General features: G+C 36.1%; 1 protein-coding gene across 1 annotated transcript in view; it reads right to left on the bottom strand.

Annotated features, from left to right (window-relative positions):
* Window positions 1-6,758: 6,758 nt before the first annotated feature.
* Window positions 6,759-25,239, bottom strand: part of LOC306853758 (metabotropic glutamate receptor 5-like) — a gene marked incomplete at both ends in the record, with an annotated part of 49,981 nt that continues 31,500 nt past the window's right edge. The window contains 6 exons of the mRNA XM_079391404.1: window positions 6,759-7,707; window positions 10,536-11,475; window positions 13,059-13,185; window positions 14,205-14,373; window positions 14,536-14,782; window positions 16,875-17,110. Coding sequence (XP_079247530.1) covers window positions 6,759-7,707; window positions 10,536-11,475; window positions 13,059-13,185; window positions 14,205-14,373; window positions 14,536-14,782; window positions 16,875-17,110 — 2,668 coding nt within the window. The remainder of the gene's footprint in view (window positions 7,708-10,535; window positions 11,476-13,058; window positions 13,186-14,204; window positions 14,374-14,535; window positions 14,783-16,874; window positions 17,111-25,239) is intronic.

The following is a 25,239-nucleotide window of genomic DNA, read 5'->3' as shown; positions in this document are numbered from 1 at the left end:
TTGGGATATCTCATAAAAAAAGTGCTAAATGGAAATGCCAAGATGGGCGTACATTCTAAAAATGTGCTATTTAATCCAATTTTTTATAAAATAAGAAACCATGTGCACAAAGTATGATGGAAACAGATTTACCGAATAAATTCCGTAATGCACATCAAATAAAGTCATGTGACTTTACGCGATAGGACACGCAAAGCTTCTCCTACTGCAGCAAATGAGCTTTTTCTTTTTTAAAGATTTATTTTTGCCTTTATTATGATAGAACAGAACTGACAGGAAGCGAAGTGGGAGAGAGGGGGCGGGATCGGGAAAGGTCCTCGAGTCAGGATTCGAATTTGGGACGCTGTATGTCGACGAGGATATCAGCGCCGAAGCAAATGACCTTTTTCTTCATGATATTTGCTGCTAGTTTATCAGGTATATGTGCCAGTTTAGTGGTGCTTTAATTGTTAATGTTTCATGCGATATTCCAATTTTGTGCATAAGTTAAATTCACAAATTTGGATGGAAACGTAGCTATTGTAGCCTGGTTTCCATTTGTATTTTCAATACATTTTATTCCGCCCAAAGCCAGGCAGATTTAGTCTCCCGTCTAAAGGTCTGGGCAGTAACATATGTGAATAATATCTGTTTTTATAAAGCTTATAAATCCATTGACAGTGTTGAATCTTTTCGAATGGCTGCAGGCGACGGCCTTCACGTCAACACAGTATCAGTACCTTCTCCACAGAGAGAGATTTTTCAAACATTGTCCTCCGCTTTCTCTCTGCATTTTGTTTTATGTTTTTCATGAATGCTTCTGATTTGTCAAGTCAAACAAATCTAAATGGAGATACACTAGCAAAGAGAAGCCAGGGGTTTTTAAGATGCCAAGCGTGTTCGATGCAGAGTCTTTAATAGAGAATGAAAACTGGATAATGGTAACTGCCGCCCACTTCTACACAAGCCGTGTGTGCATGTGTGGGAGTGAGAGCAAGACGTTTGTTTGAGTGATGGAAAATAATACTGACACACTTTCATTCATATGTTCATCAGTCTGTCGCTGCTTCAGAGTTTGAGTATTTTTCTGCAGAATTGAAACTATTCTTACGCAAATTGTTGAATGCAATTCAATGCTACAATTTACGTAAGAATGGTTGCATGAACAATTCACACACAAATTAATTCTGCTCGTGTGAGATGAATGAGGCTCATTGTGGAGGCTGGTGGCTATGAGCTCTGATACGGCAAAATACAATAACAGACATTATTCAACAGCGTCGTAATAAACCAGTCAGCCAATAATAACGGATTCAACTGAAGCAGATTCACATTTGGGAACTTATGCTGATCCATACAAAGTGGAATATCTCTGACTTTGGTCCAGAAAATGGAAAATGACGTGCAAATTAACAAAAAAAGCAATGCACATTTCTTGTATAGAAGATAATTTACTGTTTGACATATTATTTGATTATCATATAATACAGGAGCTTTGACTTATTGATGTTTATTTGCTTAAACGTGACTATTAACCAGCTTTACAGTAGCTTAAACAGAAGAGTCAGGGTCATGAGCTCGATTCCCATGGGAATGGATGGTAATATATATATATATATGCATAAGTCGCTTTGAATAAAAGCATCTGCCAAATGTATAAATGTATGCATACCCCATAGAAAAAAAAAGAAAAATTGCCAAGGCAACATTTTTGTCATTTTGTCAAGTCATTTCTGTTTAGTTTAACTTAAACTACTAAAATAATTAAAACTGAAATTAAAAATTTATACAAAATATATGGTAACACTTTACAATAAGGTCATTTGTTAACGTTGATTAATTAATTAACTAACATGAACTAATAATGAGCCAATTAAAATAAAATAAAAATTGCAAAAATGCACAACAACATTACTAAAACTTTAACAAATATTTATATATAGTGATGTTATTTTAGTGATGTTGTTGTGCATTTTTGCAATCAGTCTTTTTTAAATGTATATACACACACAAAACTAAAACTGTAATAGCTATTACTGATACTAAAATATCACTTCCTCCAATCAGATTTCTACACAAATTGCACAAAAGTTGAAAAGGTTGCCTCAACAAAGTCATTAATTCTCAGAGACGGGTGGATTTATTTCATGTTTTTAATAATGATTGGAAAGATTTCATACCACACCACAACGGTTTCCATGTCAAGAAAAAGGGAAAATGTTTTTATACAGCCGTAAGTATTTTCTCACATTTTTATTTTCCCCACAAAGCTGCAAGAAACTGGAATATCAACAAAAGTCATCTGCAGAACCACGTCAATGATGATCAACATCCTACAGAATCTCTACATCAGAGAATCAGCAAACACAAGTCCCAATATATAGATATAGATATAACAAAAATAGAACCGATCACTTGAGAGTAAAGAATCATACACAGAAAGATGTTAGCACTTGAGATGGAGTCACAGAGTCGGTTTCGTCCTTCGGTCACGAACCTGTGCGACACATTCAGAGCGACCACGTTCTGTAGCCGGAGCGCTAAATGATTGCGTTTCACCACTGATAAAAGATCCCATGTACTCCAGCAAGCATGATAATGTAGCAAAATGTAAACATCAACGTGAGTCTACTATAGGCAGCAACATTGACATTCAACCCAGAGCTCCTACAAATGCACCAAATGTATCTGTCATGTTCATAAACCCACTTAATGAAGAGAAACTCGCAAACAGAAACGGAGGAAAAGGAGAAATCGCCTTCCAGGGCCAGATTTATTAATATTTCACAGGGTCTTTCAAGCATAGTGTTTTTTGATCTCGCCGAATGAAATTTAAGCCTTTTCTGACAAACCGCAGCTGCTTCCTAAAAAAACCTCAATAATTCTGAATAATCTCTCCGGCTGTTCCTGTAGCAAAAACACTAAAGCCTAATACCAAATGACACGCATGTTATAGATCATCTGGAATATTACACAGATTTATGATTCAATATACGACCCTGATATATGTTAGAAAAGTAAACAAAGAGAAAGGATGAATTATGCTGACCACAGTATTTTCTCGGAGGAAATAGTCATTTAGTAAGTGTGACGAGATTTTAAAACCGCATTCCTTTGATCTTCTTGATGTTCGAAACACAATTGCACTTTCTCTATAATATTACATAACCAGGCACAGCACTACAAGTTTCCAACGACAAACAATTTGTCTGCTGCACAATCACAGGAGGTATTTGATACCTCATACACAGTTATGTGTAGAAGAATTTTTGGAGATGTTGTAACACAGCAGAAATAGAAAGTCAGACTTACCGGAAGAGATCATTTTATTACTGTTTCCGCCACTAAATAGAAATGAAAACGGAATTGCGATTTTCTGTCTTAAAACATTTTTTGTTGGAATTCTGAGTTTAAATCTTGCAATTCTGACAGTTTTTGTCGTAATTCCAAGTCTACATCTTGCAATTCTTTATCTTAGAATTCTAAGTTTACATCTCTCAGTTACATTTTTTTGCCCCTCGGAATTCTGAGTTTTTCGCAATTGACTTTTTTGGAATGCTGAATTTTACATTTCGCAATTCTGACGTTTTTTCTCAGAATCCCGAGTTTACATCTCGCAGTTCTGATTTTTTTTTTGTCGGAATTCTGAGTATTCACCACAGAATTCTGTCTTTTTTTATTAGAAGATTATCTGCGATTATCACACAATTCAGATTTTTTTTTTTTTCTCAGAATTGAAAAAAAAAGTCAATTACTTTTTATTTATTTATTTTGCTTGTGTTGCCAACTGCTTTCAATTGAAAGTAGCTAAAACTGGTAGCTAAATGTCATAGATGACATCATAATGGCAAATTCACTGATCTATATAAAGATAAATATAGATAAGTGGGCAAGATGAAAAACATAGCTAAGGTTTGTCTAAGAAGTTGCTATATTTGTCCCTAAACTTTTGAAAAAAGTCTCAAAAGGGGTGGGGAAGTAGCTACAAAAATCGCTAAAATATCAACACTGCTTGTGGCAAACATAAGCTTTCATACTTTATCGTGTTGTGCCTGGTTAGGAGACGGTCTACACTGGAAGTGACCATCACGAGTTATCATCATATACTTATTATTAGAATGTTAGTATTGCTACAACATATAGTTAGCTGGCTTTTATGTAACTGTCAGTACTTATTTAAATATATAACAAATAAAAAATCATAAAACGGCATTAATTCAAAAGCACAATATTTTGAAATAAAATTGTATTTCAGGTGATGGTGGATTATAAAGTGTCTGAAGCAGATGTGCAGATTTAAGTGTGGACAGAAGCACTGATTTTAATGTGAGCGATCAAATTTTGATCCTGAATCCCCGAAATATGACCTCAGAGACAGAGGAAGAGTTCTCATTTGCAGAAAAAAGTTTCAAAATGATTAGAAAAGTTGATGTAGCACAAATATTGTCTAAAGCCGATGTGCTTTGTGTATGTGTATGGTTTGTATTGCTTTGAGTCCCAAAGTCTGGTATATTTATAATATATAAAAAGAATACTCATCACCATAAAAACAATTCATATCATTATGTTACGAAAAAAACACATTTCTGTCCTTCCCCCTTTGGCACTAAAAGCTCTATTTAGAGAAATATTACTTGTAAATTTCACTTTTTTGTTTTCCATATAATTGCTAGACACTTGAGTAGCCTCACATTCATCTAAGCACGTTCTGTACACAAGGGAATGGTAAGAAAAGACATCTTTAGACTCGTAAAATCTTCTGTTATTCCGTCCTCATGTAATCTGTGTAAAATTACTGCTATTGTTCAGATTCGACAATAAGTCACTTGTGCTGTGCACATGCCCTTGATATTTACACAATCGATAGGAATTATCAATCAAAATGATTAGAATGGCTTCATGTTGAACTCATTCTTTATGATTCAAAACCTAATAGATAGAAGGATACAATAGATAAAACTATAGATAGAACAATAGATAGATACATCTTTAAGATTACATAAAAAGCTCTTCTGCTAGAGAAAAGTGTTATTTAAAGTCAACATGAAACATCATTTGCAGCCATTATACTTCTGTAATGTGACAATTTGTACAAAATTTCAGAGGTGGAGCAAGTTATTTTTCTTTGGAATAATGTGCAAAGATTAATTGTTTAAAATAACACCAGGAATGTGTATTAAGGAAGTAAGAAGGGTGCATCTTTTGTTCCATGTTGACTTTAGGACCAGACCAAAATGTTGTTCACTGAGTGCTGTGATTTGATTCAGCTCATTGATGGACCACTGTGAACTAGTTTATTACGGGTGATATGTGTAAGTACTATGGTATTCTTAAAAGTACCTTGGAGTGCCATGGTATTACCATCTGATATTACCACTGTATCATGGTACCACAATGATTTGGCAATGAATTTGGTCCCACAATTAAATCTACCAATATAAATAAATAAATAATAATAATAATAATAATAGAAAACATACAGATGAATCTCATCAAGTCGTGTTCAGGTTATAACCCCCCCCCCCCCAAAAAAAACTTTTTTTTTAATAATAATAATAATAATAATAATAATTATAAATTATTGAGTGAATGAATGTATGCATTTCTATAAATGAATGAATAAACTGAATAGATGAATACAAATATTTGTAAATAAAAAAATTATCTATTATTTTTTAATTATCTGTTGTGAATTAACCCTTTTAAATAAATCTCTTTTTTTCTTTTTTTACAAATATATTATCTATTAAATTGAATAAATATAATATTTTTATTATAAATAAATAAATAAATAAACCAATTTAAAATAAATAAATATTTTACCTACAGGATGTTAAGCATATTTTAAGACCATTGCAGTTGTTTTCAAATATTTTTAAATAATGACCCATTATTAAAATAATAAAACTATGAATTAAAAAAAAATAATAATAATAAAGTAAATTTAAAAATATATGTATTTTTTTTTACTGTATATGCAATTAATTTATAATAGAATGAATGAATGAATGAATGAATGAATGAATAGACTACTTGAAATATAATCTTTACAGGTTTCATGATATTCACCCATATATTCTGTTCCGGAAAAAGGCAGAATACTTGAAGAATAAGCAGAAAAGAGAGAGAAAAAGGAGAAGAGAAAATTATGGACAATGACTGAGGTGTCTGAATATCGGTCTGTTTGCTCTCTCATGCTGTCCTGTGGTACATCAAACAAAGCACTTTGTTCAAAGATTGCGTTTGAATCTCGGAAAGCATCGGGACGTCGCACTCTTCAGTTATTACAGCGCACCAGCTGTAGCGTACAAGTGTGCGAGCTAAAGATTGCGCAACATGTAATTATACAGGCTTTTCCCTTTGCTGCCGTGCCTTTTTCCAGCCCTTAATAATCTCATTGTTTGATGATGAACGTAGCAAAAAAGGCTTGTAATGTCCGTGTATGGGAACGTCCGAGGCTGGGTGTTCCTCCACCCCCATACTGCTGGGGGCACAGCAACATATTGTAGTCCTCATAGAAACAGCACTAATTAGATGAAAGCCATGTTTGTTTAAGGCCACTACCAAAATAGACCAACGGGATGCCAACTAGATGAACGATTAAACACCGTTGTGATTCTACTGCAGGTCTGATGTTGGAGATATTCCTCCGCAGGGGCGGCAACGCCCTGTTTTGCATTGCTCCGAAGGTGAGAACATGTAAACACACACTCAAGCAGTGTCCGTCTCTGCCTATATGAATAACGCCATTCGGCGCTCCATTCTTCCATCTGTGGTCCTCATAACGAAGACGAACTCTGGCTGTAGTGTCGGAGCACCAGGCACTCGTATTTTGGGATGGGCGGAAGAGCGGATGTTTCGGTATCCGAAGCGGGAGAACTCGGCGAGCCACTACCCGACCCCACGGAGTCCCTGAACGGGGAGGGCGGAGTCAGCGCTAGCAGTTCCTCAAGCTCCTGCTGAATGGGCGGCGACTGTAGAGCTGAGGACACGCCCCCCTTTAGCTCTTTCCCACTGGTCGTGGGCGAAGTTTTGAGTCGTGACGAACTGGAAAGTAGACAGGGAGGGGCAGAGCGACCCACGTTAGACTCCACAGGTGGGAGGGGCTGGATTTCGGCATAGGTGGTCATGGTAGTCGGCATGGAAATTTCTCGGGACAAGCGGTAGGACGGTGGGCAGCAGGGCTCCACAGGGTGAGCGTGTGCAGACGCGCTGGTGGACAAACCCACGGCATCCCCTGGAGGAGAATCGGAGAGCATCATGCTGTTGAGCTCGCTGATGTTAGCAGTGAAGCGGTTCACCACGCAGCTAATCTGCTCCATCAGAGAGCCCTGTGACGCACTTCCACTGCCTTTACCGCGGTGCGGAGGCTGACAAATGTATGTGGAGACGCTCATGACCTGGGAGTCGGTGGCGCCGGCGCTCTGTGATAATGCGATGCTTGCTCTCTGGGACACGGTGCTGATCGGTGAGGGTGTATGGGGCCGGTAGGTGATGGGGTAGCGCTCCTCCGCTTCAGTGACCTCATAGAGCATCTTGTTGTTGCTGTTGTCTGTGTTGATGTCGCTGCCTCCACAGTAGCGTCCCTCAGATGTTTTAGAGAAAGGTTTGATCACAGCCGTCTGGTTGCTTTCACGCTTCTTAATGTGGAAGGAGAGACGCTGCCACAGGTGGCCACCTTTGGAACTGCACTCATTCTGGGCCCACGTCACCGACTTCCCATTAGAGCTGCAACAGCAATTAAATTATATTTACAGTAACAATGGTTGCAAAATACCTCCAGTGCAAACAACATCACTATTTCTGCCCATATTATTTATCTATCTATCTATCTATCTATCTATCTATCTATCTATCTATCTATCTATCTATCTATCTATCTATCTATCTATCTATCTGTCTGTCTGTCTGTCTGTCTGTCTGTCTGTCTGTCTGTCTGTCTGTCTATCTATCTATCTATCTATCTATCTATTTTTTTCATAAAAACTGATATTGGGGTTTAAAATGCTTTTACAATGTTTCTACAAATTGAGTTTCACAATTTGGCAAAACAAATAAATTAATTAAAAATTAAAATAATAATGCTAATAGTAGTGGTAATATTAATATAACTATTTTTATTATTGTAAAAATAGTTCACAATATTCTCCCCAGTTTTATTGGTTACATTTTTAATTTCAATCTGTGATTTGCACTGTGTTTGTCATTTTATGTATAATTTTGCTTTTGTATTCCCTTTTGTTGTAAATCAGGCAGTGTGTGTCTGTTACCATTCTGTAATGTGTTGATAGTTAATTAAAGTTAATAAAATAAAAAAAAACAATAAAAACAAGTATTTAATAAAAATATAATAATTCTTAAATTTTAGCATACAGCAGTAAAATTACTACACTAATATTTACGGTTCTGTCTCTCTATGTATCTGTCTATCTATGCATTATGTAGTATATGTGAACACAGAGATTACGTGGTAAACAGGCAGTGTGAGCAGACACACTAAATACATTCATTCCTATAATCACAGGTCATCTAAGGTAAACACTCTCTTTTTATGGATGTCAATAACTTAACAGCCCCATCATTACGACACAAACAAGACATGCTCTCAGTGTCATGAAAACAGCAGGGCAACTCTCCTTTTCACAGAACCGAGGCATAAAACCTGAACTTACAAAAATGTTAACACCATTCTTTGCCTATTATGTTTTCACTAGGGAATGCAAATCTAGACTCTCAGAAAAAGGGTACAAAAGCTGACACTGGGGCAGTATCCTTTGGAAAGATACACCTTTGTACCTTATTTACACTTAAAGAATGCATATTAGTACCTTAAAGGGATAGTTCACCTAAAAATGAAAATTATGTTAATTACTCACCCTCATGTCGTTCCAAACCCGTAAAACCTTTGTTCATCTTCAGAACACAAATTAAGATATTTTTGATGAAATCCGAGAGCTTTCTGACCTGCATAGACAGCAACGTAACTGTCCCAGAAACGTAGTAAGGCCATCATTAATATAGTCCATGTAACATCACTGGTTCAACCGTAATTTTATGAAGCTACGAAAATACTTTTTGGGCGCAAAGAAAACAAAAATCACAACTTTATTCAACAATTTCTTCTCGTCCGTGTCAGAATTCGACGTTCGTTCACGAGAGTACCGCAAAACATGCACGTGCATTCCTCTGCTCGTAAACGAACCGCATAATGCATAATATTTGTCACCAGTGTAAATATCACAAAACAACTAATACTAGCCTAAAAAAACAAAACTCAAGCTCACTGAAGACAAGTAAAGTCAGTGATTAAAAAAGAATAAGAAACTACCCAGCAGGCACACAACGTCATAAGACGTTGATATTTGGTTAAATGTCAGTTGCGACGTTGGGTGACCAAAATTCAATGTAAATTCAACATCTAATGTCAATGTTAAATTGATGTCCAATACCGACGTCGAGATTTTGTTGTTTTTAGGTTGTGTAAACAAAATCCAACGTTACGTCAACGTCAAATTTATGTAAAATATTGGCGTCAACCCGATTTTCATTTTCAACCAAAATACAACGTCTGTCTGACATCATGTCCAACGTCAACCTCACGTTACATAGACGTCTGGTGCCTGCTGGGTAAAACTACAGTAGAACAAATAAAAAAGAAATTCTAAAGTAATCAAATGTATAAAAACACTGCATATTCTTCCCTGTGTAAATTAAAGATATATTTCTTCTTATTAAAGTTACAAATGTGGTTTAGTCAAGAGTAGATTTTCTGTTTTTTGTTGTTTGATTAACCCAAATGACAGACAGCAGGAATATTAGAGCTGTCACTTTAAGAGCTGCCCGGATCAATATACTGTTACACAAGTGTTTTCTTTCTCAGCATTTTGTTTTCACTTAAGACCTAAATTACTGTGTTTAAGAGGATACTTGAAAAGATGTGCATTTTGACACATACAAGTGTGTGTATTTAACCGTTGAAGGCCAATAAAGCGGCAAAAATAACTGATCAATACTCTCGCACTCTATGAGCACCGTCTTCATGTGCCTCTCTGAAACCACTCATGTCTCTCAGACAGTGCGCACATATAAACTGCTGATTGCATTTCAATGGCTAAAAATCACTTGTTCTTAAACTGCAATGCTTAAAAACACAATAAGTTTTCGTGACCACGTAGCACAGCAATGCCATGCGACCTTGTAACCACGATAGAGATGATAGTCCAAAATCTCTACCAGTTGACAAATTTCTACTGGTTAATCGTGTCTACCAGTATATCGCCCACCCCTGCTGATGTCACATGGACTATTTTAATGATGTCCTTACTACCTTTCTGGGCCTTGAATGTGTCAGTTGTGTTACTGTCTATGGAGAGTCAGAAAGCTCTTGGATTTCATCAAAAATAGCTTAACAGGTGTTTCAAAGATGAACTAAGGTCTTTGGGACAACATGAGGGTGAGTAATTAATGACAGAAGTTTCATGTTTGGGTGAACTATTCCTTTAAAGGTACCTAAATGGCCCCTTTCAAAAGTTATCGCTGCACAACTCAGCACACACCTGAGCGTCTCTCCTGACGATCCTCGTCTCTTCCACAGATTGACCAGGCTACTCGACCGGCTGGCTGCAGATGATGATTTTCCATCTCCCACATGCATGCGCACCACCGTCGACGTAGTGAACGCACTGCGGACATTCCTCTCCGGTTTTGCCAGGATAATGTAAACCTTCGGCACAAACATGCAGCCTAGAGCCACGGTGGCACTCAGGCTGACGGAGAAGCACATGGTGATGGTCTTGTAGTTGGAGCCGAAGTAAATGGGCACGAAGGCCAGCCAGATGATGCAGGTGGTGTACATGGTGAAAGCGATGTACTTCGCTTCATTAAAATTGGCGGGAACGTTGCGCGTCTTGAAGGCATAGAAGGTGCAGCTCATGATGAGGAGGCCGTTGTAGCCCAGCGGCGCAACCACACCTAAGTTGGTGGTGTTGCAGATGAGGTTGACCTCACGGATGGAGGGATAGTCGTGGATGACGTCTGGAGGCTCCATCACGAAGAGCGCCACGATGATACCCAGCTGCAGGAGGATCAGTAGGAAGGCGATCACCAGCTGGGCGCAGGCGCTCATGAAACGAGGCTTCTTGGTGCAGATCTTCTTTTTGCTGCCAGCCAGGATCCGAGCAATGCGATTGGTCTTTGTGACGAGGGCCGAGTAGCTCATTGCGGGCGATAAACCTATGCCCAGTCGCTGCAGGTAGCAGTAGATGACTTGAGGTTTGGCAATAAGACAGAAGGTGCACAGGTAACCCAGACAGATGCCCGCCAGAATGATGTAGCACAGCTCGCGACTGGACGACTTCACCACTGGAGTGTCGCGGTAGATGATGAAGATGGAGGTGACGAAGAACGTGGCCATCAGGCCCAAACAGGCGAAGACCACGGCCGCGATGGGCTCAGGGTCACCCCACCTCAAATACTTCACTGGGATGGGGTCACATCCTGAAATGAAGAAAATGAGAATTAGTGGTGCTTCTTGTAAATACTTCAGATTATTGCATAAGGATTTTTACAAATAATTTCATTAAAAGTGCATCGAACTTAAAAAACTGTTGCGGGTGTGTGTTCACGGTGTGTGTGTGTTTGTTCATTACTCACTACTTGGTCACATGTCAGCTCACTCACTCACTCACTCACTCACTCACTCACTCACTCACTCACTCATTTTCAAGTTAAGTATTTAAGAACAAAAATATTTAACTAGTATTTTTTTAAGCAAATAAACATTTTATTTACAATATAAATATTTATTAGGTTTTAGCAAATAAACATACTTTAACATTTAAAAATATATTTATTTACAATATAAATATTTACTATAAAATAATAAAATAAAAAAATTATTATATATTTTTAATTGAAATAATATGACAATGTAATTTATAATATTTTACTTGATTATTGGATTTTAAATATATTTGACTTTATAGTAAATAAGCATACTATAAAAGTAAATTATGTATTTATATTTACTATAAAAATAAAAATGCATTTTAAAAGATCTCAATTTATATAATACAGTTTAACAGTCACAGACAGTCAACAGAGACTGGACTTAAAAAAAAGAAAAGCAAAGGAAAAAGAAAGAAATTTTTTTTTAAGTATTTTTATAGTAAGTAAATATGCAATAAAAGGAAAAATCATTTAAATTTACCATAAAAATAAAAATAATTAATTCTATTAATGTATATGATACAATATAATTTATAATACTATACCTCATTACTGGATAAGGATTTTTTTTTTTAATAATTTAGACTGCACTTAAAAGAAGCATTTTCTAGTGAATTAAATATTATAGAAGACAAAAATATTTTATGTTTTATAGTCCATAAACATACAGTATACTATATGAGTAAATAGAATATTTATATTTACTATAGAAATATTTAATATATTTTTTATTTTCTAAAATACTGTCAGTATGATCATATAAATTATATTACACTGTACATCTAAGCAACCATATAGCAATGCAACCACCAACAAAGCCCGGTATTGCATTGGCAAACACAACTTCATTAAAAAAGTGTAATAATGTAGAGTACTTGGTAATATTGGCTGTATGATGCTTTCTTTCTCTCTGATGGTATAAATGTGGGCCGATCACAGGGAGACAGATTTGATAAGTTCAGCTCAGACTCTTTTGATGCTGTTAACCTTTTAGCTCAAAGAGTGTGTGTATTCGCTTTTCCCTGAAATGATTTATTGAAATGCATTTGCTTTCTACGGCACAAATATCTCTCTTTCTTTCTTTCTCTTTCTATTATTGGTGATGTAAGAGAGATGCAATCACGCACTTTGCAAATAAGTTGTTTTGGTCGTGATTTGGGATCCCAAATGTTATGTGAGATTTGTATTTGAGTATCGGCGTGTGGTCGCGGATCCAGCACTTTACAGAATGAGATTTCCTGAACTGAATGTGAATCGAGAGGGATAAAGCCCCTGCACTGAACCCGTGAATGCAGGAGAGTCGGGGTCATCAGTCGGATCTTTACGCTGAGCTGATGTGTTTGTGGACTCACCGGTGAGGTCGTTGGTGGGCCAGGATCCCAGCTCACATGCGCGACACGTGTACTCGTCAAAAACAAACTCATTCTCCTTACAGGGAGTGCATGTCCAACAGCAGCTGGCCTCTCCTTTACGGATCACCTGCGGGCGAGAGAGGAAAGCACCTGTGACGTGTCGTCATAATCACATTGAGACAGAAAACAGCACTTTTCAACTGCAGGGTCGTGACACAGACAGAATGTAAATAGTACATTTAAGATAACCATTTTATGATTCAGTAGATGATAATAGTAAGTCAATTTATGCTTTACAGTTGTGATATTTCAGGTTCAAAAATGTGTTTAAAAAATCCTTATAATATTTTAAATATATAATATTCTTATTATAATATTTCAGATAATCTAAACGTTTATGTTTATTTACTAAAATGCGTTTCTAAAATATTATACAAATTATTTAGCATAATATTAATTAAAAGATTAAATATTTTAGAAAATAAATAAACATTTATATAGCAAACATGAACCGTAGATTTACTTTAATAGCATGTTTAAACTTAATTTATTAATATGTTTCGCCTATGATTCACCAGAAGATAGAAGGTCAATTTATGCTTTACATTTGTGATATTCCAGGTCATGGAAAAGTGGATAAATTGTGTATAAAATATTTACTATAAAAATCAGTAAAAATTATTATATTTGAAATATATAATTTATAATATAATAATTATAATATTCTATTTTTGTAGTAAATATGTAAATATTAAATTATATTAAATAACAAATTGAAATATAAATATTTTAGAATGTTTATTTACCTTAAAAAATATAAATCTTATTAATTTAAATATATTTGTAAATATATGTATATTGTAAATACAATTTTAATATGATTATTTGAGTAAATAAAAATATTAATTAATTAAATAAAAAATAGTTTTGCTAATACTAATTATAATTTTATAAAACTAATAAGAATGTTACATATTGTTACAATCGCCACTTGATTTTCAGTGTATAATGTGTGTCCTGAAGCAAATCCAGTTGGATTTTACTTGATACTCCAATACATTTAACAACAAAAACACACAATTACTGAGCATTATTAAACATTACACCGCATTATGAGGCTTAATAAGCAGCTCACGGTCTCCTGACCTTGATTTGACCTTTATCGCAGGGTTCGCTGCACACAGATTTAATCATCTCGTCTTTGGTGGGCCAGATCTCGTCGTCATTGATCTGCAGTCCGCTGATGTCCCAGCTGCCCACGTTTGTGTAGTCGAAATAATCTTTGCCCATCTTCTTAAAGTTCATGATCACATAACTGCGAACACAGTCAGGAGTATTGATTTAGTGCACTGAAATGAAGATGAATGGAAATGAAGGGTGGATTCATCAGTCTGACTGATGCATTGATTATGTGACTGTTTGACTGATTGATTGACAGATTGATTATCTTAGTTATTGGATTGGATTGGTCTGGTACCTCCCAGGCGAGTCTCCGTTCTCGTCAAAGTAAATGTTTTCCCCGGTCACTCCGGTGAAGTTGGTCTTCATGAGGAACTCGAGCAGCTTTGACCCATCGATGGGCCGCATGGCGTCGCACAGACCCACCACACCGGGACACAGTGCTTTCTGCATGTTGTGGAGGCCGTAGGCCATGCTGTAGATGGCATTGATCACGAAGCCCATCTTGGTGTCCTGTGCATACTGCTGCCGCAGAGAATCCCGCTCTGAGAGAGGAGGAGGAGATCGGGGTTAAGATCACTCATCTGTTCCTGCTCCTATCTTGCAGGTCACAAATGTTAACTTAAATGAAAGGGGCGAGCTGGAAAATAAGCTGGACAGATCCATTGTGCATTCAAAGGAAAGCCTTTGGCTTGAGTTGCAGAAGGCATGGGATAACATTAGTGTTAAAGTTCTCAGGAAATATATTGACACGATGCCAGAGATGTGCTGCTGTAATTGCTGCAAAAGGTGGACATAAATATTAAACTTAAAAGTGGATAAAAACAGTACGATATGTGTTGTGCGCAGAGCAACATGTTTCATGAACATTATGAAACAAAATCATATTTTGAGGCATATTTTTTTTTTCAGATCTGTCAGGCGTTCTAACAATTTTGCCCTCCACTATATATGTATAATTTCTTGTGTTCATTTAGTTTAACTTGAAAACTAAAACTGATTATAAATGTATAGAAGCTGACAAAAAAATACACACACACACAAAACAAAATTACTATAACTACAATTAAAAGATGAACTGTAAAATGAAAGGTAATAATTTAAAATATTGATAAAAACTATGGCGGTAATACTAAAACTCCATTATATACTGAAAAACATACTTTGAACCAACATTAAAAAAACAACAAAAAACACTAATTTCCCCCTAAAGATAAAAACATTCATACAAATTAAAAAGAGTAGTTATTGTAAAGAACATTTACTTTTTTAGACACAAACCAAAATACTACTAAAAAGTAGGTCAAAATAATAAATTGCTTTTACAGATAAACTACAAAAATATCCAGTATCTCACAGAAGTGAGTACACCCTTCACATTTTTGTAAATATTTTATTATATCTTTTCATGTGACAACACTGAAGAAATGAGACTTTACTACAATGTAAAGTAGTGAGTGTACAGCTTGTATAACAGTGTAAATTTGCTGTCCCCTCAAAATAACTCAACACACAGCCATTAATGTCTAAACCGCTGGCCACAAAAGTGAGTACATCCCTGAGTGAAAATGTCCAAATTGGGCCCAATTAGCCATTTTCTCTCCCCGGTGTCATGTGACTCGTTAGTGTTACAAGGTCTCAGGTGTGAATGGGGAGCAGGTGTGTTAAGTTTGATGTTATCGCTCTCACTCTCTCATACTGGTCACTGGAAGTTCAACATGGCACCTCATGGCAAAGAACTCTCTGAGGATCTGAAAAAAATAATTGTTGCTTTACATAAAGATGGCGTACGCTATAAGAAGATTGCCAAGACCCTGAAACTGAGCTGCAGCACGGTGGCCAAGACCATTGTGATGTCTTTTTAAAATATGCATCTTATTTTCTATTATGTACTGACAAAAACAATCATTTCTGCAGTCAGTAAATCTAGCCGTTTTAGGGTAGGTGACTATATGGTGCTTCTAGTGTTTGCATATAAATAATAAAATCGCTATAATATAAATAGTGTTTGTCACATGCCATATATTTTCAAAATTGTTTTGCAAATAAAAAGAAATGGAAGAGAGGAAACAAAAAAACTACTTCACAAAGAGTAGAAAAAGATTGAAATAGCACCCTGACATTTTATTGCTCGTAATTTCACTGGACAAAGACGAAACTGCTCTTACGCACTGCACTAGAAAGTGTTGTTTTCGCAGGAAATTTGATTTCATTCAGAAGTGCTCGCTCTGATTGAAAAATGTGCTTTTGAACTGCCATTAAAGCAGCATCTCTGTCCAAACTGTTGCTCTCTGTCTGTCTGCTCGGGCTGGTTTATATGCAAACAGCTCTGATTCCCGTTTCAGAGGGAAACTGTGGTTGTTCTTTTCTTTTCTTTTTTTTTTGAAATGGGAACATTTGAAAAAGTTTCTTTGAACTCAAGCAGAGCTCAGGTAAATGGAGCCAATGAAAGACAGCGAGACTAATGGAAGGTGTGATATCTGAAGAGCACGTCTGGATGAAAGAAGGCAATCATGTGTTTCTGTCTGCATGCGAGAGACAGGATTGGCTTTTCTTTTCTTCTCAGACACTAAATGTAACTGTGGGAGCACATGACGACAGACTAAGCAGCGCTGTGGGAATGCTGTGGAAACTCACTGCCGCAGGTTCGGTTGTATTTGCTGTTCTCCTGCAGGTGTCCCTTCAGCCGGCAGTGGAAGCGGTGCTGCCAGAACTCGGGGAACCAGGGGTTTCGCAGGTTGTTTTCGGGACGCAGTTTCAGGTAATAATCGTCAAACCACTTGACGTCTGCGGACTGCAGCTTTATGGTGATCCCACCGGCGGCCTCGCGCACGTACCCGTCAGTGACGTCATAACGGTCCGCCCAGCCGTCACTGCCAAAGAGAGAACGAATTAGTGTATGAAGCCATAAAGCAGAATCCCAGAAGGAAATCACAAAATGCACTGCAACACGTTCAGTGGGAAAAATCCATCCAACACGACAAATAAATATTGATTATCATATATAAATGTATATAATGATGAATATGATGAATGATTTACACATGGATAAATAAATAATAAAAAAATGTATAAACAATATAAAAATTAAAAAAATATTTATAATAATAATTTCAGTGATAATAAAGAATATATAAATAACATTTTCTAATATAAACTTATAAACTAGTGTTTAAATATTATTCCAAACAATTTAAAGTAGAATACAAATAATTAAAAATCAAATAAATAATAATAATATAATACAAATAAACTATAATATTTATAACAATTATATTATATATTATAATAATATATTTATAATAATCATAGACAGCATCACATGCATCCTTTGTAGCAAATCCCAGAATGCACCGCAACAATTTCACTGGGAAACAACCATCCAACAAATAAAGTGAAAAATATTGATTATAAATGCATTTATAAATTATTTACTGAAACCAAGTGTAAATATAAATTATTCTCTTGAATCCATACTAATTAAAAATAAAATAATAGTGATTACAAATTAAATAAATAATAATGTAATAAAAACAAAATAAATATCTTCATATAATAAACAACAAATAGGCTTATTAGCAACATGATATCAGTTAAGTCTATAGAAATGAACCGATGTTCACATGAAGAGCTGTTTGTTGCTGCCTAGGCAGAGCATTCCAAATCACTCACTTATGAGTTTGCATAATATTTAGGGTGTTGCCTTGGAAAGTGATTCCCTGTGTAGGCAGCAGACAGCAAGACTATGTTTTGGAACAGAGCCTGTGCATGTGTGTGTGTGTGTGTGTGTGTGTGTGTGTGTGTGTGTGTGTGTGTGTGTGCGTGCGTGTGTGTGAGAGAGAGAGATTTTGGCAGCATCAAGCTGAAACATTCGGTTCAGCCACATGAAGCCTTCCCGTAACGCACACTGACTGATACATTTGAACAAATTAAATAGTTTTGATACAAAGTAGATACAAATTGCCAATTAAATGAACACCCGCACACAAATGACTCATTATTTTTCTCTGCCTGCGCTGCCAGTTACCCCAGTAACCATGACAACTAGAGGCATATTTTTAAAAGACTGATAATTGTTCATGTGAAAATCTCTAAGTGTACATATCGTACAGCACTGAATCATTTCTTCTATGACATCTAATCACTAAATCACACATTTAAACTAGAAGTGATTTATGAGTTCATATTTTATATAAAATGTCAAAGTTGCACAGATTTAGTCATTAAAAGTTTGTGCGTGTACAATTTTGAAATCAAATACAAATGATCCTAACAACAAATATAATAACTATAAAGGTAATTAAAATAAAATACAAATTATTACAAATGAAACAAACAGTAATTTAAAATTAAATAATTAAACAACATAAAATGTAATAATATTAATAATTAGTTTGTTTAAAAATATGTCCAATTAATGTGTGTGAGACACTGACACGGAATCATACAGCATTTAATTATTTATTTCATTAAACCACACAATAAAACTGACTAGAGGTGATTTATGAGTTCATATGTTATATATAGCATAAAATTTGCACATATTTAAAAGTTAGTGCATCTATGATTTTGTAGCCAAATCCTAATGAGCATCAGAACCGAATTGTAACATTTTAAGCAGCTTACTTGTATTGCTCTTTATAGGCAGCATCTCAAGCACCAACCAAGTAGGTAGGCGGCTTACAAGGGTTTGTAACAGAGCTTGTGTGCGAATGTGTGTGTTTGCTAACTCAATTACATCCTTGCCGACAGGTCAACTGCAGAAATCAACCCAGGGTTAAACTTAATACAAAACACACATATCAAATCACGACACACACTTCAGTCGGGACACAGAAGGACAGTCACCTCAGTAATGAAACTAGTGCAAACGAGCACGCACACACACACACACACACACTCTCAGGGTGCAGATGGCATCATTGTGGGCAAACTCATCTGACACCCTGTGTGCTTGTGTGGAGGGACTAATGACCTCACAGCTGGCTGCGACGTGATTGGCTGAGACTGTAGCCATGGCGACAGCATTGGAGTAGGTGCTTATGGGGGATTCCGAGGAACTCTACTGAAAATGATATATTGTGTGTTTGTGTGTTTCTCCTAAATTATGTTCGGATAAATAAAAAAATAAATGCAAAAAAAGTAATCTTTTAGATTTTTCAGTCTCCTGAGATATTGTTGAGATCTCTTCTGAAACTCTAGAGATGTCAGATTATTGGCAGTGTTAATTACGTTAAAGAAAACTAAAACTGAACCTAAATGAAAAAATATTTTTCACTGAAATAAAAACAAATCTAACATAACTGGGAAAAATTGCAAATTAAACGGACTCTAAATGTGCAAAATATAAAATAAAAAAAAGATTATAAACGAAATAATAATAATAATAAATATAATAAAATTAAATAAAAATGACATTAAAACAAATAAAAATGGCATTAAATTAAAAATAAAATACAAATACAATAAAATAATTATTAATAATGAAACGGTTTAGTATAAAACTTGATACCTTTACAACTAATTTATTTTAACATGCAAGAGCTTTGCTGAGAAATACACTGAACAAAATTATAAACGCAACACTTTTGTTTTTGCCCCCATTTTTCATGAGCTGAACTCAAAGATCTAAGACTTTTTCTATGCACACAAAAGGCCTATTTCTCTCAAATATTGTTCACAAATCTGTCTAAATCTGTGTTAGTGAGCACTTCTCCTTTGCTGAGATAATGCATCCACCTCACATGTGTGACATATCAAGATGCTGATTAGACAGCGTGATTATTGCACAGGTCTGCCTTAGGCTGGCCACAATAAAAGGCCACTCTAAAATGTGCAGTTTTACTGTATTGGGGGGGGGGGGGTCCGGGGAGGGACCAGGGGGGTCCGAAAACCAGTCAGTATCTGGTGTGACCACCATTTTCCTCATGCAGTGCAACACATCTCCTTCGCATTGAGTTGATCAGGTTGTCCACTCCTCTTCAATGGCTGTGTGAAGTTGCTGGATATTGGCAGGAACTGGAACACGCTGTCGTATCCGCCGATCCAGAGCATCCCAAACATTCTCAATGGGTGACATGTCCGGTGAGTATGCTGTCCATGCAAACATGCACTCGCCTGGAACAAGTGCTGCATAGCAGAGATAACTGAACCGTGACCGCGCACAAACACTGGCACAATGTGTCCGGCGTCATCAGAGGGGCACAAACACCCTTCCAGTGCCAACTTCCTCTCTCCGCCAAATGTTTTCTGTCCCAGAGCCGTTACAGCTTCCACTTCTGAGGAACTCTTATTTGCAGCACATTACTGACTCCTGAGATGTATGCACTAATGAATCGCACACAACAACACTACGAGTGTGTTTAAAGAACGTAAACAGGGTCAGTTTTGAGCTCGGATGGTTAATCACAGCTCCGCCAGGTTTTCCCGAAGGGAGGAAGCTTTAATCTCCTCGTGTTTCTCCGTTCAGCTCTGAATCTCAACTTTCCAGCAGGTGATCTTTCTCTCAGACTCTCAGCATCTTCTCCATCAGAACGAGCCCATCTCCGTGGAGACAAATCGTCATGGCGATAGAACTATTGTTATTTGATAAATCTGACAGTGACTTTCGGAAGAGACAAGGTCAGTTTTACAGAGAGAAACATTTGTTGTTTCTTAACTTCATGTCTCTTTTTCTTGTGGAGCGCCTCATACAGGTCCCACCTGCGCTTTCTGTGTCGGAGAGAGAGAGAGCGATTGTGTGTGTGTGTATAAATTTGAGCATAACGTCAGTTTTTATTAATGCGTTGGGCGTGTTTGAGCAGGTGCTTAAAAATGAGACGCATCAATCAAACTCCCATCACGGCAGAAATATTCATATAACACTAATGTAACACTAATATAATACTGATTAATGTCATCTGAGCCTCAGACATACACACACACACGTTCAGAGACTCTGGGATGTTCAATTTAAAACAAAAGGATGTCCAAACAAAACCACTAATGACAATGAAAATAATTATAAAACATCTACAGACAACCATCTACAAATTGGCACATTAAAATGGGATAAAAAATTATCATCTTTAAATTCAAATAAACCTGTATTTACCGACCAAGTTTAATTAAAGTAAAAACCTATATATATATATATATATATATATATATATATATATATATATATATATATAAAGTGGGGAAAAAATTATTTGATCTCCTGCTGATTTTGTACGTTTGCCCACTGACAAAGAAATGATCAGTCTTTAATTTTAATGGTAGGTTTATTTGAACAGTGAGAGACAGGATAACAAAAAAAAAATCCAGATAAACGCATTTCAAAAAAGTTATAAATTGATTTGCATTTTAATGAGTCAAATAAGTATTTGACCCCTTCGCAAAACATGACTTAGTACTCTGTGGCAAAACCCTTGTTGGCGATCACAGAGGTCAGACGTTTCTTGTAGTTGGCCACCAGGTTTGCACACATCTCAGGAGGGATTTTGTCCCACTCCTCTCTGCCGATCCTCTCCAAGTCATTAAGGTTTCGAGGCTGACGTTTGGCAACTCGAACCTTCAGCTCCCTCCACAGATTTTCTATGGGACTAAGGTCTGGAGACTGGCTAGGCCACTCCAGGACCTTAATGTGCTGCTTCTTGAGCCACTCCTTTATTGTGAATACTTTTAAATCGACACCTGCCATGGTGTTTTCCTCTTTGAGTGTGTCCTAAAAGCGATGAGGTGAGGAGAGGAGAGGGTTCTTAATTTTAGCACTCAGCATACCCGGTAAAAAAAAAAAAATAAATCACCATCTGCCACCATTACCACTGCAATGGACTGTATATCATACAGTCCATTGCAGTGCAAAACAACAAAATCACAGCCAAACAAAATATATATGATGATTAATATTCATATAATCCAAATAACTATTCGATTTTGGCCCAATGAAATTCCAGTGTGGGCGGAGCTAATGTGTGCACTACAACAGAAATAGAAAGCAAGTAACTATTAAATGTTCTGTTGCTTTTCCCATTATGACCATACTTTCAACAAAAACACCATGATTACTTCAGTTATTGCTCATGTAGAATTTGAATAAATTAGAATGGCATCACCTTCCAAAAGTGTAAAAAAATGTAACAGTAATTATTTTTTTGTTGTTGTTGGAAAACACCAAGTTACCGCAGTTTTACAATATTAACAATACTTACTAACAAGTATATTTTGGCAGAAGAAATGCTTACCATGGCACTGGATTTACATTACATTTATATGCATTCTTTTAGAAGATGCTTTTATGCAAAAGAATATATCAAGCAATTCGTCACCAAAGGGTCAAATTCAATTCATTTAGAAGGGTCATTCGAAATCAAAAGCCATTAGTAATTAAACAATAAGGGACAAAAGACAGTTCTATAGAGAATAAAATCATGGCTTATAGATGGGAAGAGCAACAGCACAACAGTTACTTCAAGTTTTCACTAAAATATTTTAGAAATATTATTTTAAAATATAACGGTAAATTATTTTAAGGATTAACCAATCAGCATCAGGAACCAAAACAATCTGTTTTATGGCACAGTGAACTGAAGGATTTCTTTCGCAAAATCTCAAAATTGTAAGAGACACACACACATACTTATGTAATTTTTGACTGACTTGTGTCTAGTGAAAGAGCCGACAGTGTGTGTGTGTGTGTGTGTGTTTGTGTTTGTGTTATGAAAGGCTCTTTACAACAGATCTCTCACACTTCATACAAGCGCCACACATGTGGGCGTCTGCTCTTCAACATGCAGACCTCAAACAGCCTCTGTGTGAGTGGGCGTATAAAGAGCTTCCTGTTCGCCATGGTGGGATTAAATATCTTACATTTATTAATAAATGCAGATTAGCATCATCAACCTGTGAACATGATTGACTCGTTTACCTGCGTTTAGATCGAGTCTGTATTTATTGGGTTTGTGTTTTTCCTCTATCTGTTTATATCCATCAGTGCCGCCAGGAAAGGAAATGAACAGGCAGACGGATATGGTCTGGACTCGTTTATTTGCTAAGGATCATATCTATCCTTGCTTTCACACAGCTGCGCCCCAAAATCTCATCCGCTGCTCCACGAGAAAGACCATTACCGAAAACATTCTCTCTGCTTCACTCTCAATAGGGAAGAAAAACCACAAATGAAATTTTGATAAATATCTTGATTGTTTATCAAGTAGTGGGATTAAATTAGCAAATGAAGATTTTATATAAATCTCCTACTTCTCAGACATTTCTCCGGAGAAAATGGCCTGACTAATCTCACATGTAGCTCTGCTAGTTTAAGGAAGATGAACAATTGGTGATTAACCAATATATAGCCAAGGCCAATATATCGGCCGATATTTGGCGATATTTATTCATTTATTTTGGCAATTTTTATTGATTGATTTATTATATTTTATTTTTTTGCTTGTTTTGTTTGTGTTTTAAGTTTTTCTGTTCGGCTACATCTCAAGTGTGGATCCTCTAGCGTTTCAGGAGAGAAACAATTATTGGATGACCGATATATAGCAATATATCGGCTGGTATTTTATTTATTGGCATCAGCCGGTATGTTTTTCTGTTTGGCCACATCTCATGTGTGGCTTCTCTAGAGTTTCAGAAAACAACAATTAGTGGTTAAAAAACATATAGCCATTTTTATTTATCGGCATTGGCTGATATGATTTTCTGTTTGACCACATCTCGTGTGGCTCCTTTTGCATTTCAGAAGAGAATTAATCAGTGGTTAACTGTTATACAGCCAATATTTCGGACGATATTTTATTTACTACCATCAGCCAATAGGCATATGTCTTTTTGTTTGGCCGATGTGCATGAAGTGTTACTTGCCTGAGCCTGAGCACACACTCCTATTTCTCTATTGTTATTTAATTTCAGTAATTGTTATGCATGTGTTTTTACCATCTTTAAATTAAAAAGCGTGATATCTTATACATCAACTTTCTATCAGCCATCACTAGAAACTGTCTCAAACTAGAAATGTCGATCACTAGAAACAGTCTCAAACTGTGCTCAGATTTGCTAAGATACCAAAGGCTGCAAAGTCAGACTCTCATCAAATTTTCTCATTCATTTTATAGCCCTAGACACTAAAACATTATGCAGAAAGAATTTCTCACTCAGAAATCCCTATTAAACTTCACAAATAATTTAATGAGTATTTGTATTTGGGTTTACAACTGTTTTTTATTTTGTTTTTTTTACGGTGTTCTCTTACTGGATGACATCTATTGTCTGTTTTATTTCTCCTAAAGAGCTTTAGTTTAACACATGAGCTGACGAACAACTGCATCTCAAGCAAAGAAAGTCATTTGGGTTTGGAAGAAAATGATGACAGAACTTTCATTATTGATGGATGAACTATGGCTGTAAAGGTGCAGTGTGCAATTTTTCAGTGTCAAAATACTTTCTCTGATCTCCACTGAATATGAGGCAACTGTAAATAAGTCAATGGTGTAACACTGTGCCGCTTTAAATGTCTCCCTCTAGGTCTTTCTCAGAAACGTAGGCCTTTCTCTCTCAGTATGCCAGCATTACACATCAATACTGATCAATAATCCCCGATCAATAAAGAACAACTCTAACACTGGTTAAACCAATCAGCTCTTCGAGAAAACAAAGATCTACACTACTGTTCAAAAGTCTGGGGTGAGTAAGATTTCGTTATTTCAATTTATACTTTCATTCAGAAGATTAAAAGTGACATTTATAATCATTTATAATCTTACAAAAGTTTTCTATTTCAAATAAATGCAGTTATTAGAACCTTATATTCATAAAATACCTGAAAAATCACTGTTTAAAAAAAGAAATATTCGGCAGCACAACTGTTTTCAAAACTGATAATAATCAGAAATGTTTCTTGAGCAGAAAATCATCATTTAGAATGATTTCTGAAGGATCATGTGACACTGAACTTATGATGAGTTATGATGCTGAAAATTCAGCTTTGCATCACAGAAATAAATTACATTTAAAA

This window comes from Barbus barbus (genome assembly GCF_936440315.1).
Source record: "Barbus barbus genome assembly, chromosome: 34".
Classification (NCBI taxonomy): domain Eukaryota; kingdom Metazoa; phylum Chordata; class Actinopteri; order Cypriniformes; family Cyprinidae; genus Barbus; species Barbus barbus.
The sequence above is the reverse complement of the archived record's forward strand: the minus strand, read 5'-3'. Positions and strand labels throughout refer to the sequence as shown.